Here is an 18,726-nt window from a genome sequence, read left to right as displayed (position 1 = left end):
TTTTTGGGCAACCAGTATTCAGCTCTGCAAGTTAAATAAATACATTTCTTAAGTGGCATAACAGACTAATACATTGTATCCATGATTATTAAGCAGAACAAGCCCCAAACAATCTTCCACTAGGAGTTCCCCTGCTTGTACAAGCAAACTTTTATAAGTCTTTTGTGCAACATCAATGTATTTTTATGCCTGCATACTCTACAACTACTAAAAGCTTCTCAAACATTACACTGACATAATCGCACTTCCCACAATAACCCAAGTTAAATGGTACTGCGACCCACAACTTGCATTTCCAAAGTTACTAATTTGAGTAGGACTTATAATGATGGCAAATGGAGTAACATGATTGATTGGCGAGTTCTCCATTAACATAAACTTGCAGCCCTTGCAACATAACCCATTTTTTGTTTTGAGCTCAAACAGTTCAACATTTAATACAATTACTGAACTTGCGGTGCTATGTGGGGCACAACATTTTACAAAACGTAATTGTTACCATAACTATCCATTTATAAAGGCAACAAGGTTGTCTAGACAAAGTAGATATCATCTTTTGATGGAATGGGGAGGGGCTTTTACTGTAACAGTTAAATATTGAAAAGTATCCCACACAGGGTGGATAAACTGATTCCTTTGTCTTTCCTTTTGCTATTTCACATTTAACACTTATTCACATCTTAGACACTGCAGCCTATTCACAAAGGCATTTTGTAGAATGTAAAGCAGTACTCCTACAATAGGAATATTCATGTGCAATAAGTATAAACAAAAAGGATTAACCCTCTTGGTACTTTTACTAATAGGGAGTTGGAACTTTTGAGGCTTATTCCCAAAGACATGTAAGAGTATGTAAAAGAGTACTCCTGTAGTTCTACTTTCTATAGTCATAAATGCCTTTATCAATCTGTCCCATAGTTTTCAAAACTGCAGTTTATTTAACAGGGTACTTTTTTTTTTAAATACAAATTACAAATATGTTGTGTTTTTTTTTAGGTCCTGGGTCTTGAATCTTATGAACCTCCTACTAAGACTTGTGTTATCTGGCTGCTGCATACCATGCCTTTCCTTGCTGAATGATTTGTCATTCCTGCTGCATACGTATGCCCTACTGCATAATCTCAGCGGCCCTGGTTTTAACAGATTGATGTGCATAACCAGGAGCTTACAATATAGCATAATGCTGACCTCACTGAGGTACCCACTAATGGAGCTAAGAAACCCTGTTTTAGGCTCCTTGGTCTCCTCAATGGCTGTGTTATACAATATAGCTAAGTACCAAAGAAGACACATATACTGAGTGTGTTGTTAGGATTTAACAAAGAACACAACAAAGAAAATAAAAAAGCAATCTATGTCAAAAGTATATAAAAAAAGTGTATAGCATCTCACAAAAGTAGACCGGCAGAATATGGAACAGAAAGTACCAGGCAAAGGGTCCATTACAAGCTGCAGTTTTATTATAGGGTCTTTGTACATAAAGCACATCTAAAATTGATGTGGCCAATGTACTTTCATTAAAGGTAATATTAAAGGTACAGCTTCTAAGAACAATATAACAACATTCATATTAGAATGGAAATTGAAGTATTTAAAAGACAACATTAAATCTCTTTTTTACAATTATATTTACAAAATGGATCAAAATACTATTTTCCAGACTAAATTAACACATTTTGAGTGTTAGCAGATTGCTGTAAGAGTAAGTTAAAGGAAGATTAATTGTACAGTAACAGAAGATTAAAAATATCTAAAACAAATAACCATGAGCAAGGTTTTAATGAAAGTAATACTTGATTATCCCTGCAAGCAGCTTACATTACCATCATGTCTGTGAGTTTGTTTCTATATACCATATATGTAACAGAAAACATATTTACAAGTACAGTATAATTATAATGAAACTTGCATGCAGGTTTACACACAAATACAGGAAAATAGCTTATTGCCTTTGAGGTTTTGTTCTTTAGTTTTAGGTGTGTATCCTCAAACCACACACTTTCTCAGCATGAAAAATACCCTCTTTTTACTTCAGACATTTGGTTTTTGGAGAAAATATTAACCATGCATTGACACATCAAAAAAGTAATAAAGCATTCCAGTCACGGGTGCTTTTCATTTTGATAACAATATGCCCTAACCACAAAATTCTAAATGTTTACATTGTATGTGATTAGCCTGTTGATTCAAAATGTTTAATAAAGGTCCATTAAAATCATGAAACAAATAAGTCATATTTAGTAATATTGTAAACCATCAGTCAAACATTTGAGAAAGCTTGATATATTCTACAATTAACTGATGGACTAATATGTTTGTTTATTACAGTTTCATTCATTCTGAAACACAATAATTTATTCCAACAGCTGCATGTGCACTGCTTCTGAATTAAACAATGTGTCTCTGCATGTTGAGTGCATTAATTATTTAAACACAATTTTTCTCTGAAAACTATGACTATTCTTTGAAGTTAAACTTAGTTTAAAGTTGCTGACAATGTTGACTTTAAGGAAACCTGTAATATTTCAGTTGTCTGTGTACAGTAATAACCTTTTATTCTGATTTGTATAGCAAAAGTCTTTCCTTTTTTAGAGCTTTGCCATTTAATGGTAAAAATGTAAGGCTGCTGACCCACTAATTTGTACACACAGCACCTTAACAAGTGCACTGAAACATAAAGAGTCAACAGGTGTGGTGGCTAAACTTTAAGCCAACTAGAATACCAAGTATAGTTGTTCTTTATCCAAAGTGGATAATATTAGAATACCAATAATTCACTTAATTGAAAATTGTGGTAAAAATAATCCAGATTGATAATAACAGCCAAATGGCATTGCTAGTAATGAAGTAGAAACCTCTTAAATCAATGTGGATGTTTTGATGTCAAATGTTTAAAGCTGAAGAGGTAATAATGTCTGGATTAAATATAGTACAGAATGTTTAATATAAGTATCCTCTGTTTTTAAAGAGAGAAGCGTATCCCAAACCTAGTACTCTGATACAGGTACCTGTTGGGCATTTACAATAATGTGTATATATGTACACCTTGAAATGAACAACACCCAAAGGTGGTATTGTTTGTTAAAATATTTAGTTTTTGTTCACAAATGAACCTTTTCTAGCACCACACATTAGAAAAACACAAAACTAGCACACCTCTGGTTCTAAACAATTAAGTCTAAAATAGAATATATTGCAAAACCGATATTATACAGCATCTTGTGGTATTTGATAAACAGATAAATATTTGCTCTGGATAGGCTGTTTATAGTGTGACATACCTTTTTTTTCAAACCCATACAGAAAGAAAGGCAGAACATTAGTTTGTATAGAACTGAACAGGAAGGAAAGTCAAGAAAATAGAACATAATGAAGGGAGTTAATAAAAGTTAGTGAAAAATAAATTAGGGCTGTTAGCAGTCTTTAACTCAGCAATAAAAAGAGATCTGAGGATTGCGTAGAAAAAACATGAGATTGCATTTACATGCAGATGTACACACTGTGAATTATCAATGCACAAGTTTTTTTTCTATTGCTTGACATTCATTTATGGCTACAGTATTATATATAACTTATTGTTATTGTACTTTGGAAACAAGAAAATCCATAAAGGTGCCATAAAATAGACAACATTTAAAACTCTTTGCAAATAAACCACCAAACACTGCAATTCTGTTACAATGTAAAGCCTTGTCTGGGGCTTGCCGTTTATTGATTAAAACTGGGAAAATTTGATGAAGCCTCTAACTGCCCAGATAGTTGTATACAAAAATCGGTCTCCATTAGAGAGCAGACAGACACAATGAAATACAAAGAATCAGCCAACTACTATTCCCAGACTATATATAAATAATACGATTCAAAACTAGGACCACGTCTACTTTTGAACTTTCAATGCAATCTCTGCATGTTAAAGCTGTTTTCCAGCTCTGTATTGCCATTATTTATCTAAATTTTTGTCAAAAAGTGGAGTTGAATGCGCATACTCTATTGGTGCATTATTATAAATGCTATATTTATATTTTCTACGATGGCCACGCTTCAACTGCAACAGCTTAAAGGTGTCTTTCAACCACAGATATTTACAGAGCACTGGAAAATATTTAGCAGCATTTAGGATAATATCTGGAATTTGCCACATTCAACAAGGACATTAGGAACTCTTCCTATGTATCACTGAAATTTGTGAAAGTTTACCAGGAAACCTCTTCCAGTACCACCATTTCTAGGACATTAATTCTATGATTACGCAGGAATGTTGTGTTTCATTAAAGTTGACTGATTCATGTAGTCTATGCTCGAATGCATTGAGGGACTAAGTGAAATTAAACTTCTCTGAGTATACACACACCTAAAGATTTTGTTTATTAGTATATACTAACAGAGAATGCACTTTGCGCTATATTCTTTAGATAGTACTGATAAATGTATATGACTGTTTTGTATGACTATCCATGATCAGCACAATGGAGTTTATTTTTTTTGTTAAAGGGACATAATTTCATCAGCAGCTTTGTTTGTAATGAGCTTCATATACATGTCTGGAAACTGCTTTCTATGGGATTGCAGTCAAATTTTAATTTGCACCCTTTTTTGTATAAAATATGCACAATCATCCGCTACCTCATCAAAAGATTGGAATTCAGCAGATTGTCTTTTGAATTACGTTTTGCATTTTCTGATTTGTAGATGGCCCCAAACCAACTACTTACTGCTATTGTATGTGTACTTCTAGAAAAGAGTAATAACACAAAATGTATAACACTAGGAAACATAAACTTGTCAATTTGAAATCTCAAACCTCAGTATCACAAACATTTTCCTTTGGTGTATTATTGCCATTTCTTTCTACATTTAAGTAACTATTTTCAAGTTGTGAAATCTGTAAAGTGTTGCAGTGTATACAAAAATGCTAAATTGGTTTTAAGAGTTGGGTTCACCCTAACAACCAAGGTTATTGCTGTAGTAAAGACTGCTAAACCTAGAACATTAAGTTTCTAGTAATGATTGGTAGCCAAACACACCTGAGTATAAGCTAATATCACTGTGCATTTTTAAAGAAACCCTCTACCTCCTTCAATTTAAAAAATGTGCAAAATATATAGCTTTCATTTTCCACTCAAATGTCTATTTGCAAATCAGACACACTCGTACTGCAAGGTGCTCTAAAACAATGGAATTTGTGAAGCCTTTTAAACCAATAACAGTAAAAACAAAAGCCTAGAATGTGCAGTGTCAAAGGCTTTACTGTCAATATTTATTTTTAACACAACACATGTATGAGTTTTACTAGCCACTTTTGTACATCTAAACAAAGTGAGTGTGCCAAGATCTTCAATGTTTGTATTAATTTATGCAAAAGTTTCATAATCTGTCATGACTTGAAAATATTTAATATATACAATTTATTTTAGCAAAAGGCTTATCTTATCAACTGCTATTTGTTTGCATTTTTTAGCAGCAGAGATCTTACATACTTTTCAAAGTATTAACCTTTTTAACAGCTTCAAAGGGTGAGTTTATGGTTCATAGTATGATTAAATTTGGTTAAAATCATCTGAAGCACTCTAATTAGCACTGTTCCATGGCAATGCGGATGATCCAATATTAAGCGTAAAGGAAGTCTCTAAAAGTACTAATAAACAATACAGATCATAATATTGGAAGATAAAAATGGATTGCAGCGATAACAACTTGAGAAAGGGAAGCTCTTATCAAATGTAAAAAACATGTACTTTAAGCTAACAGAGCTGTACAATACTTGACATATGTCATTCCAATGCTACTTGTTGAAAGATTTTCTATATAAGCAAGTCAAATTGTATTCCATCCTGCAGATTTAGTGTACACATCTAAGTAAATCGGCATTTCTATTATTTCATCATTTTGATGTAAGCTAAAAAGAAGAGCTGGAGAAACAGAAATGTGTTTTCTTTTTTAAAATGTAAGTAGACCTGTTTCTTATTTCCTTCCACTAAGGGTTCATATGGATCATCACAGATTGCATCTTCAAAGAGCCTGGATGGCCTGAGACTCCCATTGGTGAATGGCAATCATCTTTAAAATCCTTGCACCCTTTTAGAGGGCTAATATCTGATGCTGAGGAGCAATTTTCTAACTTGGAGTTAACACAACCTTATTTTAATTGCACATTAATCAATTATTGCTCTACGTCAAATTACTAGTAATAGAAATATCTCCAATTACTTTCAAAAGGACACAATACCACCTGGATTATCCTCAACCAAGGGTTTTCCGGTTCACCAACAAATGCAGTGCTGTTACCCTTTTTATTTTAGAACCCAATGCTAAAAGTTGCTCAACTAGTGAATGATCGTGTGTACCAACTCCAGATAATAGTCATGCCGAAATGTTGTGACACCCAATGAAATACGGTGCATAGTAGACAAAATTTGTTTTTGGTCAACCCTTCAGAACAGCTGCTACAGTTCTGTTTAGACATTCCTGGTGTGAAGGAAGGATCAAGGCTCACAAAATAAAACCAACCTGATTGCTTTGCCACGCTTGGTCGGTAGCATGTAGACACATGTAATGCTTACATTCTCACAGATTCCCATACGGGTAACAGAGAAAATGATGGCTATCCAAAAAGAACCTGGTGGTATGCATCTTATGCTATTCTACACATGTAGCCACAAAACACTTTGGGTCTGATTTAGATCTTGGTGGATGGGACACCCCATCACAAACGTGACAAATATCCTATCTGCTGCATTATAAGTGCATTATATCCTGTGACTCTTGTATTTTGGCGGCTGGGGTATTACCACGTTTGTGAAGGAGTAACCCATCCGCCGAACTCTAAATCAGGCCCTTTGTCTTCTCTTTTTAAAATATGGAATTGCTGTCTTATCTTTCTACTGTTGACTGTTTTCAACATACCAAGAAACTGTAGCAATAAAATTCAAGGTCAGAAATAATTAGGTCTTTTGGTTTATATGACAATTTGGTGTTAACCTCTAAGTGAGTGTTATTATGATCCTGTCTGATATGTAAAAATGTTTTATATGAATCATGGTTTAAATGTCAGCTTTCTCTGAGAGCTAAAAATGATCAAATTAAACTTTATACATTGTGGGTTCTGGGATTATTACTTGGCTGGTTCTTGCAATAACAATCAAGTGATGTGATTTGACATTCCTTAGCAAACAAACAAAAACAAAAGTGAAAGAAAACCTGTACACATTTGTATTTTATTTCCCTGAGGGATCCAAGGACACCCGCAAGTGCTCTAGGTACATATTGCACTATAGAGGAATGAAAAACGTGTGCAAACAAGAGCAGTGCTCCCTTATGGAAGCCTGTGATCCAATCGGATACTACCACAGCTCTCGTCTCACATTTCGGAATGTCAGAACACAAAACAGCTAAACCTTTAATCTACCAACAATTTTTTTTTATACAAAAGCACATTTCTGTTATGGCACATTTAATGACATACGTTTAATAGACAGATAGACAAATTCCATCAAGAAAATAATACAAAGTTTCCTTTTTGAGGTTTCTTTTCTTAAAAAATTACATAACTTTCTTTCATTGTTTCACATTACAAAATCGTTTTTAGTTTATCTTCAAACAAATCACATTTTATTGCAGGAACATTTCAAGTGCCATACATATTTATAGAAGGGCTAAAAAAATAGAAGTCTCTCTAAAGTGGTCCAGACAAGGCTTTGTATAGAATAAAATCTTTCCCCACCTTCCAATGCGTATGTTTTAATACATAGCCTTTTTTTTATTAATTGGCATTATCAATCTAGAAGCAGCAGCACACACACCTACACATTCACAGACCGAAGCACACATACATTATATACATACACTGATAACCTTGGTAACATAAGATGGGTGTTGCGTATTAAAGAGCAGCCTTTTAATTCTTTGACATTCGATTTAGAAAACGGAGCAATAATGCAAATGCAAATGCAAAATATTTGGGGATCTTTTGCGCTGGCCGAAAGGACATCATGCTCTTTTTGACCTGCACTTGGTGATCTAATGAGAGGATGATATATTCAAATGATGCCCTGTCTCCTCGGTGCACTTCTTAACACTGGCCCAAATTGGGATATCTGTAGACAAATACAAGGGGTCTCTGTGATTATCCCCTGACATGCATAAGATAATGGAATTTGCGCATGGTTTTGGATAAAAACAAATAGCATTTTGTTGCAAAATTGTCTGCTAAGCTGCTGCATGTGAAATACAAACATGTTAGGCAATATAGGTGAAATGATCATATAAAGCTACAGAGCTAAGCCAGTCGTGAAATGGAACCAGACAAAAAGTCAGTAGACTTGCTGGTGCTCTGTGAGGCTGGGCAGATGACAGGAGAGTTCAGAGTTTCCTTGGTCAGTAAACTCAGAGTCACCTAACTGAATGCGTTTCTCAAAGGCCCAGTCACACAATGCAAATGCTTTTGAAGTGCAATAAAATAGTATTAGAACTGACCTTTTCACATATAGTCAGTGCTTGCTATAGTAAAACGTGTTTTTCAACCAAATGAAGGTAATCTACCAGAATGCATAAATGTTCATTAATTAGAATGCTACAGAACCAACAATGATGATTTTAGAAAATTATTAATACATTTGAATGACTCACCCCGGTCTGCTGAAGATTCCACATTCACTGTGAAGTCTGCATCAGGAAGATGAACCAGAAGTAGAACATATATTTCAAAACACAGAAGTACCCTTACAGACGTAAATGTGAGTGCCACTTGAACCCACCAAATCTAATGGTGCAGGTTCCTCACCTGAGCAAAAATCAGTCAACCTCCTAGGCTTGCTGGATCAGAAATTCTGCCTGGTTCAGAAAACGTTTTGTGAAGTCCAAAGATTCATATCTGAAATCAGCTGTTAATGATATTCTCCTGTGTAGCCTCTCTGCTGCAGACCTGAGGACAGGTGGGAGAAGTAGCTCATGTAGCATTCAACTGAGCAAATGCTGGGCAAACAGGCATTTACATCACTCTTGCATAGAACAGAAATGAAAGATATATTCCAAGGACAGTGGTTTGTTCCATACTAAATGCGAATACATGTTATTAATGATGTATCACAAATATGGACAAACCACAGTGAAAACACTTCTGCACAATTAAAAATGATGGGTTTCCTTTAAATTATAACATGCCTTACACTTGAAAGGATCTTGCCCATACACATTCCTGTCAAAAGAGGTGTTTTGCAAATGACTGGAATAAAAAAACAACAGGATGTGAGTGAAAATGTAAAGTTTGTGGTTACAGCGTAGTAATAATATTTGCTCCTGGAAATGCCTGTAGGAATGTGCATTTTCACATGCAGCTCAGTTCAAGGGCTAAAGTCAGAAAAGAAGCAACAATTTCACTTGTGGGTATCCAAATATTATGCAAATATGATTTCACCCTATAACTGCTAACAACAATGAATGTAACAAAGCTTTTGCTGAACTGAGACCCTTACAGTTGTATCTTGCCACTTGCCATCTAAGTCAGGGCTCACTGTTTTCAAATCTTTTTTTCACTTATCACCGAAGTGTGTGAAACTTTTTTCGGGAACTAGTCCATCCACACCTGTACTTCCTTTATGGTGTTTCATAAATATAATAAATTCAATAGATTGATTTAACTCTTCACTTTGGTTTTGGTTTGTTGTATTGTTCCTATTCATCTTCACTGATTCATTCATTGTTGTAAACAACTTTATGTTGAAATCATTCATTTTTTAATTTAAATTCCACTGAGTGGAGCTTTTGTTTTTGTATGTAACAATAATATCCAAGTTCCAAAAGGAATAGAGTTATCCTGTAGTTAGTTACACACAGCAAAGAAGGTGACATCTTGGAAGAGCTCAGACACTTATTATCATAAACCAACCCCCATACCTAACCCGCAAAGTGGCCTGGTGATTGGTACATTTATTACCCTACATTTCTGTAGTCCCAAATGAAGATTCCAAGTCAGCAGCTTTAAATGTATCTGCTTGCAACTAACCCAAGTGAGTTTGAAGACTAGGGGTGGGGTAACCAAGCAAAATGTATTTGCAAACCTGTGTCCTAACCTCAATTGAGTGCTGACAACCGCATTCAGAATATGGCTGAGCATATTCCCAAAGCTGCGTAAACAATAGGGAAGTAACAGAGACTACTTTGGCAAGTCATGCTATTCCTATGTACAAAATGTGATGGCGATTACCAGCAACTCTCCAGTGTGCAACATGCCAGGGTCAAACATTGATCTGTCTCAGATGAAGTGCTAAGTTGTGAGTAGCTATTTATTCTTTAGTGCATAGAAGGGTCTTACGCCTCGGCATGACTGTAATGGATTTTTCAAGGGTTTTTGCCTCACTTTCAACCATGGAAACTGGTGCAAGAAGATAAAATTAGACATTTGTGAACATAAAGAGAAATAAGGAATAGGTTGCCCTTTAATACGCTTGTATGAAAGGCTGGTCATATTCAGAAAGCTTTTGCTAAAAGGAAAGTATTGGTTGTCATTTTTGTTTTACAAACAGCCCAATTCAATGATTTCAGTTGGGAGAATCCTACTATGCCAGATATTCCAAACATTGTGATGAAAATAACTAGTAAAAACAACAGTACAGCAAGTGCAATACATTAAGCAAACAATGATACTCCATGACCTCCCAACAGTTCCTAAGGCGAGAGTCCTGAAAAGATGCTGGAGTGGTGAATAGCAGAGTTAGTGAGATCTAAGGATAGCATGAAAATATCAGGCAAAAAATACTCAACCCCTATACTAGTCAAGCAGTATTGTCCCGCAGTACATGTATGGCCAAACGTGGGCTGATTGAGGTGTGAGCTAATTAATGTAAGTCTGCTGCATCTTAAAGAAAGTTTGGTTGGGGGTGAACATTATAGAATGTAGGTATACATCCAGCTAGTGCACCAGTGAACCCTGGGTAAAATGGCTGATGTGAGCATAGAGAAGATGATGAGTGATGGTATGGAATCAACATGTGGTCATGTGTTTTACGATAAGTATTCTTCAATACACTAATAACAGGATTACAAAATTGGTTATTAAGATAGTGATATGGCCTTTTGGCAGAAGAGCAGTTCCTTGGTCCGATTTTGTAAAAAAGACTTCTAGTGAAATATGTTAGTATAAAAGTAATAGGCAGACCTTGAGTGGATTGGATTTAAGTACTGTAAACAATATACTGTTTCTTAACAGCCATTCCAAATATTCCCCACCTAGTTCACCCTAAGATAGAGCACACTTGGCTCTTTTTTCTGGTAAAATGACAGTTTTATGCCCCTCATTTTAATGCTATTTAAATTCACATAGTGCACAATCTACCATTAGAATGATTTGTATTTTCCTCAGATTCTGTTGTAGTTGGCTCCACCAGTTTCACCAATGCACAAAATGTATAATACCGTGGAAAATATTTCCACAAAGTAGACCAAGCACCGCACAAGAAGTAAAGCCTATGCCAGGGAAAATCACTGGGCTTTCCAGAATGTGCAAAAGTCTTATATTAGTTTGGCATTTTTGTAGACCAGTACATATTTTGGGAATACTATGAGGAGTGTTGTTATTCTCTCCATAGGAAAAGTGATCAGATAGATGTTTCTGAACATTTCAGAAGACGTCTTCTAACTGGTTGGCTATATTAAAACCAGCCTCACTATACCGAATGACAGCTCAAACATTTGCTACACTGAACAAGGCACTGGCAAGCAGTTTCTGCTCTTATATAACTCCTTTTTGCGGTGTCTTATCCGGGTGTGAAAGTGACATTGACAACAATCGTTTAAGTCAGGAGGAGCGTTGTTTTTTTTTTTTAAGCAAGCACATGTCCTCTAGATAAGGCCACTTATGCTTTAAGTGTCAAAAGGACAGAGTCAGACAGGGCCAGCAGGTGAACCTCTGAAAAACACAAAATAGATAAGATATAGTAACAACTTCAACTACATTTGTATAGTAGCTCAACTAAGAATATAAATGACTAAGGAAGATTATTTTCTCAACCTGGAACTGTGCGAAGATGACAAGGGAAGCCATAGAGCAAGTAGGTAAAAGGAGCTGTACTTACAGCAACAAATGACACCAGAAGGTGGACATAAGAAGGAAAACAAAGCTAAAGTGAAAGTAGACAAACACCACTAAGCAAAAAGTGTAGTGAGAGCTACTGCAAGCAAAGGGAAACCAGTACCTAAGTGAGCAGGTGCAGATGACAATGGCTCACAGAGCTCCAGAGAGAGCAGCAAATCATGCCTCGCTGCAAGGCCATATCTTTTGCTTACTCTTACAAGACAGACAGGTAGGCAGTACCATTTACTGGGCTGTCGTAGGAGCACAATCTCTTTGAAGTAGTGCGCAGAGGTCGACCTTGTGTGAAAGGTGTCCTTTTGCAATTGCATTATATGTGCCCAAACCCTGATTATAATCTTGAAAAAGAGAGATATGCTTTATTTTTATTTTTAAAAATCAAGTATTAACCATCTGATGCTTATTTGGGTTTGTAAATAGATAGGGGGCAGCTTCTAGACTGGTCTAAACTGGTCTCCAGCCAGTGTTATGCTATCATATGTGGACTTCCACTAATAAAACACCCCTTCTTTTAATTAGGAAAAAAACAATGGGAGTCCCACAGTTGATCGGAAACTGTTTGCAAGTATTGGCAATAGCCAATCCAACTCTGAAGATTTTGGTCTATGCCATGACAAGCTGTGTAAACCAACGTGATCTCAGAGATGATGGTAAAGAGGAAAGCTAGATTTGGAGGGTAATGTTTAACCCACAGCGAGGCACATCTTTGAGACTACATCCTTGAAGGGGAATGAAATAAAAAAGTTGGGTTATCATTCACATGTAATAGTGCAAAGCCTATTGCAGATAGGAGCATTGGCCAAATATGTTTAAAGCAATTTACTTTGGGGTGTTTCAATAGCTACCAGTGCCCGTAATTTGTGCTAGATTTTGATTTATAGGCAATAAAAAACTATATATGTCAGTTTTGGGTGTTTCTGTCCTGGAAATCGTCAAAAGTGACCGTGTTGTTCACACAAATTAATTGGATAAAGAAGGACCCACATCCTCACATCACTGAAAGACCACCTGTGGTGATGGTGCCGCCTTGGCTGAAAATCTACTGGTGACGCAAAGCACTGTCATGTTCATTAAATCTTGGTGATGCAGAGAGTGAGTTGCCCGAGACTTGCTTGTACAACAAAACTGATATACTCCAATAATCATAGATAACAGACTGGGCTAAACTTCATGCTCATCATAAAATGTCAGAGAGGTATAACCAAGGCCCCACTGTGTACAATGGCCCTAAGCCTCTGAGCAGACAGCCATCTACCTCGTGCAATAAATACCTTCACATATATATTCATGAACCTAAACCATATTATGAGCGACATTTTCACTTTATCCACTATCCCAGTGCTTAATTGGAACCAAATAGTCTACAGTGGCCACAAAGAGAACACTCACTCCTAGTGATTAGAATTTGGGCATACGAACAACAATGCTTAGCGTGTAGTGCAAGCTATGTGTGCATTCAGTATGGCATCGTGGTTAATGTCTTGTGGTATCCTGTGAGAACTTGGCATTGCTCATTTTCTCATCTGAGCCTTTACCAAATAGAATGTTTCTTAAATTTATACTATTCAATGTGTGTCAGTAGGAATTATGAATTGTTGAGATGGCGAGCTGTGGATAAGGTACTGTTTCAATAAAGCCTACTTTGGACTGCTGACATTATGGAGAGGCATCTTTTCTACATGTCTGCGTTCCTGTTTCCGACAATTACACATCATAATACTTTTTGTAGCGAGTGTTTGTGACTTTGCACCCCCCACTTCTTACAATGGTTAGTCTGGAATAACCCGATGAAATCATTTGTTGAATTATTTATATGGTGACCCTCATTATAATACCAGATTTCAAATGACTGTGCTAAGTGATGGGGCTGAGTTAGTTGTCGGATTGAATATTTAGGAAAATCTCTTTCCAGCTGTTATTGCTACAATCCTGAGAGGGCAGTTACGGCAAACAGTGAAGACAACTCTTTCTGTAAGAGAACAAATAATAGTGCACACAGGAGTAATTCAGTGCAAGTTAAGTGCCAGTGTTAAGAAGCTCTGCTTTGGCAGTTAAGTTAGTGCTCTGGAAATTACTTTCCTAAATTATTACTAGTGGACTTTGCCACATCGTATTGTTCCATGTGGTTAGTGCCAGTACAAAAAACCTACACAAAAACTTATTTTCATGGGTTTTAGGTAGAGGATTGCCCTATAGCTACCCTCAATTTTCAAACGATCAAAGGCTTCTTCTTTGTATTGCCCCCTTTTTTGTGTGTGACTCATCTCAATTTATCTTTTCCCAATTAACCCTTCGTAAATATCAAAGAGAAGAATATTAACATTTCCATCACTAGTATGCCGTATTTTGAAGGGACCTAATACTGCAAAATATGCTGCATGCAATCCCTCCTTTATATATTTTTGTTGATATAATTTTGGCAAAGTATTTAGTATTTAGCGGATATTTGGACAGTGCACTGTGCAGTTATAAGTTAAATCAAGTTTAAAAATCCCTGTACTTTCCGGCGGTACAACTACCGCACAAAAGAGAAACACCACTCTGGAAATCAAATTTCACATTTTACATTTTTGAGTGCAACGATTTCAGAGTATGACCAGCCTTCTTTTTTTAACCAGTTATGTCGAAAACAGCAGCATAAGTCAGCTCCCACCGTACCTCCCAAACTTTCTCTCTTTTTGTCTCAGTTAAACTTGTATTTCTGGTGCACATGCAACACAGACAACTTACACAAGCATTTCATTTAAACAGGATGAGCTGGAGGAATGTGCAAAATAAAAGTGCCATATTAAATTCAACAACAAAAAGCAATACCAGTCACTAAAAGTTACATTAAAATATTAATTAAAACAATATATAAACAATATTCCTCTGCGCTATATATAATAAGTCTTCATGCCCAGTTACCCTGTATTGTAATATAATGCTAATTGCAACTTTTGGTATGGACCCTTTTCGTGCTGTTCTGTCTAATGGCTTTTAGTAGACAACACAAGTATTATAACCTTCCTTCATGATGCAGTCAGGACGTAACACAGAAAATAGCACCTCCTGCTGTTGCGTAACCCCTCTTGCAGGTCACCTTGTGCAGATGGTCTACTTTAAGGGACATCCAGATAATGCTGTCGAAAGTCTGCAGGCAGTGCATTACTGAGAGGCGGCCTCCTCACTCGAGCCCCTCACAACTTTGAGCGACGCAGACCAAGCATGGCGGGCCGAGACAGAGAAAGGGTCCATAGTTGTAGGCCATATAGAAATAAAATAACAATACAAAAAACAACGCATCAGCAAAACAAGTCCATCCGTATTGGTGTGTTCACTGCTTCCCCTTCCTGTAGCCCCGGCCACCAAAAGACGTGCAGCACGCAGGCTCGCCCGGTCCGCGCAGGGCCGCGCAAAGTGTCTGTTTTCTCATTTTGTTAAATGTTCCTACTTCGGACATTCCAGAAGTACTAGACTGAGACAGGTACCCGTTACCCATCCATTTGCATGGCGGCTTCAAACTCTGAAGTGAACAACTCTTTGTACAATGGAGGGAAGTGAAGCCGCACAATGTCTGGGTATATTGCTTTAAATGCCATCAGCTTTTCTGTATGTCGTCCGGATAGTGCTCGCAACGTTGACACTTTGCATATTAACTGCAATGCAAACAAATGCAGGAAGCAAAGGTTATCAATGCACAGGAAAACAAAGCATATGCAATAAATGACTATGGGAGGGCGCAATTATTTCAAGTGGAGAATTTCGCAAGTGAAGAATGTTTTAAAGGGAGGGATTTTTCTCTCCAATTTCTACTTTAGTTATTGTTCAGGTACAAGGTATTTCATAAAGCGTCCAACTCAGTCAAATGAGTTGAGCACTTTACACTAAACATTTTTTTATTTCAGCAGCAACCTGTCAAACCTGAAGGGTGGTGGGTGTGTTTGGGGAGGGGGCCCAGTTGTAAACAGATTACAGTACTGGTGGTTTGTTATGAATACATTGGAATATTCATTTGGTGCAGTACCAATCAGAGGACTGTATTTTTTATGAATGCACTTTAAGTATAGTTACAGTTGGAGAAGAACTACACTGCGCAAACCATAGGATTAGAAAAATCCGTACCCAGGTCTCCAGAGTCAGCAATATTGCCACTAAACTACATCTCCGGTCAACACAGTTTACTTTTCCTTTGGAGGTGAGCACATTTATTCAATATTAGCCGTAGTAATAATAAACGTGCTTTTGCAAGCAAGAACAGATTCAATATTTTCTGCTTGTATTTGTACTTGTGATGTGCAGGTTGTACACTCTGATCTGAGCAATGCCACTCTGTGCTACTACACAAACAATCACAAACTGCAAATTGCCATAATACCATAAGGCCCGTTGAGTGGAACCCCAATATCAGAGCCACCAGTACTGTGAGGTCCCTGCTCTGGTGGCTGCATCTATTGCTTACAGGTGATCAGACAGAAACTCTGTAGAAAGCCTATCTTCTCAATGACATCAAGTTTAGCAATGACTTGGGCTGTTGGTGCATCTCACTATTGCAGCAATCTCCCCGCTTACTTGCAGCAACATGCTCTTCACCTCTGGGCCAAGGGCAACCAAGCACAGACAGCATGTACTGTGTATTAAAAGTGAATCAAATTATCACAGGCAGAGGTCCCACTGATTCTCAAAATATAAGTGCTAATGCCCACGTGGTCCTGTTGCAGAACCATTTATCTTACTTGCAGACATACTCGAGTACGTGGACCCAGAGGTTGTGGGCTTACAATGGTGACACATACCAGACAGCTGGTTGTCGGAACAGCCAGTTCTATTTGCATCACACACTATCAGGATTCAGTGTAATATACCTTGCAAGAACAAGATTTACAAATGGTCGGTCACAGAGCATATCATGGTCAAGAAAGACTGGATTCTCACTTTTGTTAGGATCCCAGCTTCCCGGTGATTCTTCTGAAGGACATGCTGAAGGGCCTGCTGTATCTTCTGCTGGAGTTTCTCGATTTTTATCTTCTCTTGAAGCCATGAACGATCTGAAGGACAAGCAATTATTTTTAACACCCAGATTGATTTGAGCACCATAATTTGTAACATAATTCTTCCAATTTTCTTCAGTAAGTTATTCATGAAGCTTGCCTTAGATAAACCACAGTGTGAATGCCAATGTATATTTTTTAGTAAAGAGCACGTTGAGAACAAAAGGTACCATTAGGAATTTGGTCCTTGACTACTCTGCCAGACACACTAAACTGCGCAAAAGCGACCACAAGAGACCCTCATTTGCCAGATTGACTCTGCATTTAACCCGGCCTAAAGAGACTGTGGTTTAGACAGTAACCAAAGTTGCTGATGGCACATGGGAAACTAGGTCTTCATGTCTGGGCCCGTGATCTAGCCAAAAACGTTCCCTCAAACTAAGCTGTACAAACTACATATCCCACTCCTAAATTGATGGATTCTATATATTACTTTGAGTGGTGTTATCTGCCAAGCACTGTTAGCAGCCACACCACAGCATATGCTCTCAATAACCAGAATACTTATTTAAAATATAATAAATACACTTTAGTCTCTTCCTCTCTTTAGGAGGGATTAAACAGTCTAAAGTGACTAGACACCTGCCTACCCGAGTCAAATGCTTATAGGGTACCAGCAACATGAAAGTTAAGGAACAGAAAAAAGTCATGGGTCAGATATTTGAATTAGTCTAGGCCACTGGAATTCACTCAGGGCCACATTCCAGTACATTGTTTTCTTGCTCATCTTTCCACCTCAGACAGAACTAGACATATGCTACTCAGCCTTGGTTCTGCTCCAACAGGAAGTGGTGGCTGGTGACATAAAAGTGGTGAGGCATAATCCTTGGTTTAAGTTCCAGTGAGCAAGCGTAACTTTTTCTTGGAGGGTTTGCTTACTCATTCTCATTCTAACCCACTAAGTCGTACTCATTCCCACTGAGTCTTACTTAATCCTGCTCATTATCACTATCACTCATTCTGTTTCATTCAGACTCACTCAGCCCCACTCATTCTGACTCTCAAGCTCACCATGACTCACTCACTCTCCCTTAGTCTCAATCAATCTCACTCATTCTGACACTCATACCTTCACTGACTTTCTCTCACTTTCACACACACACACGCTCATGCTAACACACGGTCTCTCACAGACACACACATTTGAAAGTGTTTTTTACTTACCTTACTGTCTGCACAGGCCCTGTTTAGATTTCTGTTGTTTTTTTCTGTTTCCAGCGCTGGAGCATGAAACTGAAACCTCAAACCTGGGCCGTAGCAGATTCAAGGTTTTAATCTTTGCTTTTTCACCCACCATTTCTCAATGCTATGAGGAGTTGGGAAATAGTGTGGAGACTGGCTGACTGATGTGTAGCCACAGGCACTGCACGGCTAAAAGCCTGCAACGCTCATGGCTACCTTTAGATGTGAAGCTTTAGCACGTGGCAGATGGGGGAGGAACTGAGACGTGTCAGGGCCCTGAGGCCAGAGCTGCGATTTCACTAGCCCTAGATAATCTCTCTGATGGCTAGTGCAGGCACATTTATGCACCTGCCCCGGCCATCAGACAGTGTCAGTAGCTTCCTTGGGCTATTGCGTACAGCATTTTGAGGTCTTGCTGAGTCAGTGCGC

At 37.5% G+C, this 18,726-nt stretch overlaps 1 protein-coding gene across 1 annotated transcript in view; it reads right to left on the bottom strand.

The window, feature by feature from the left end:
- Positions 1-1,438: 1,438 nt before the first annotated feature.
- RORA (RAR related orphan receptor A) overlaps positions 1,439-18,726 on the bottom strand; it is a 256,702-nt gene continuing 239,414 nt past the window's right edge. The window contains exons 9-10 of the mRNA XM_085648298.1: positions 17,000-17,112; positions 1,439-15,723 (exon numbers count right to left, since the gene is read on the bottom strand). Of these exons, the coding sequence (XP_085504424.1) occupies positions 15,559-15,723; positions 17,000-17,112 (278 nt within the window). The 3' untranslated portion in view covers positions 1,439-15,558. The remainder of the gene's footprint in view (positions 15,724-16,999; positions 17,113-18,726) is intronic.

The sequence above is a fragment of the Triturus cristatus genome, chromosome 3_2 (genome assembly GCF_964204655.1).
Source record: "Triturus cristatus chromosome 3_2, aTriCri1.1, whole genome shotgun sequence".
Lineage (NCBI taxonomy): Eukaryota > Metazoa > Chordata > Amphibia > Caudata > Salamandridae > Triturus > Triturus cristatus.
The sequence above is the reverse complement of the archived record's forward strand: the minus strand, read 5'-3'. Positions and strand labels throughout refer to the sequence as shown.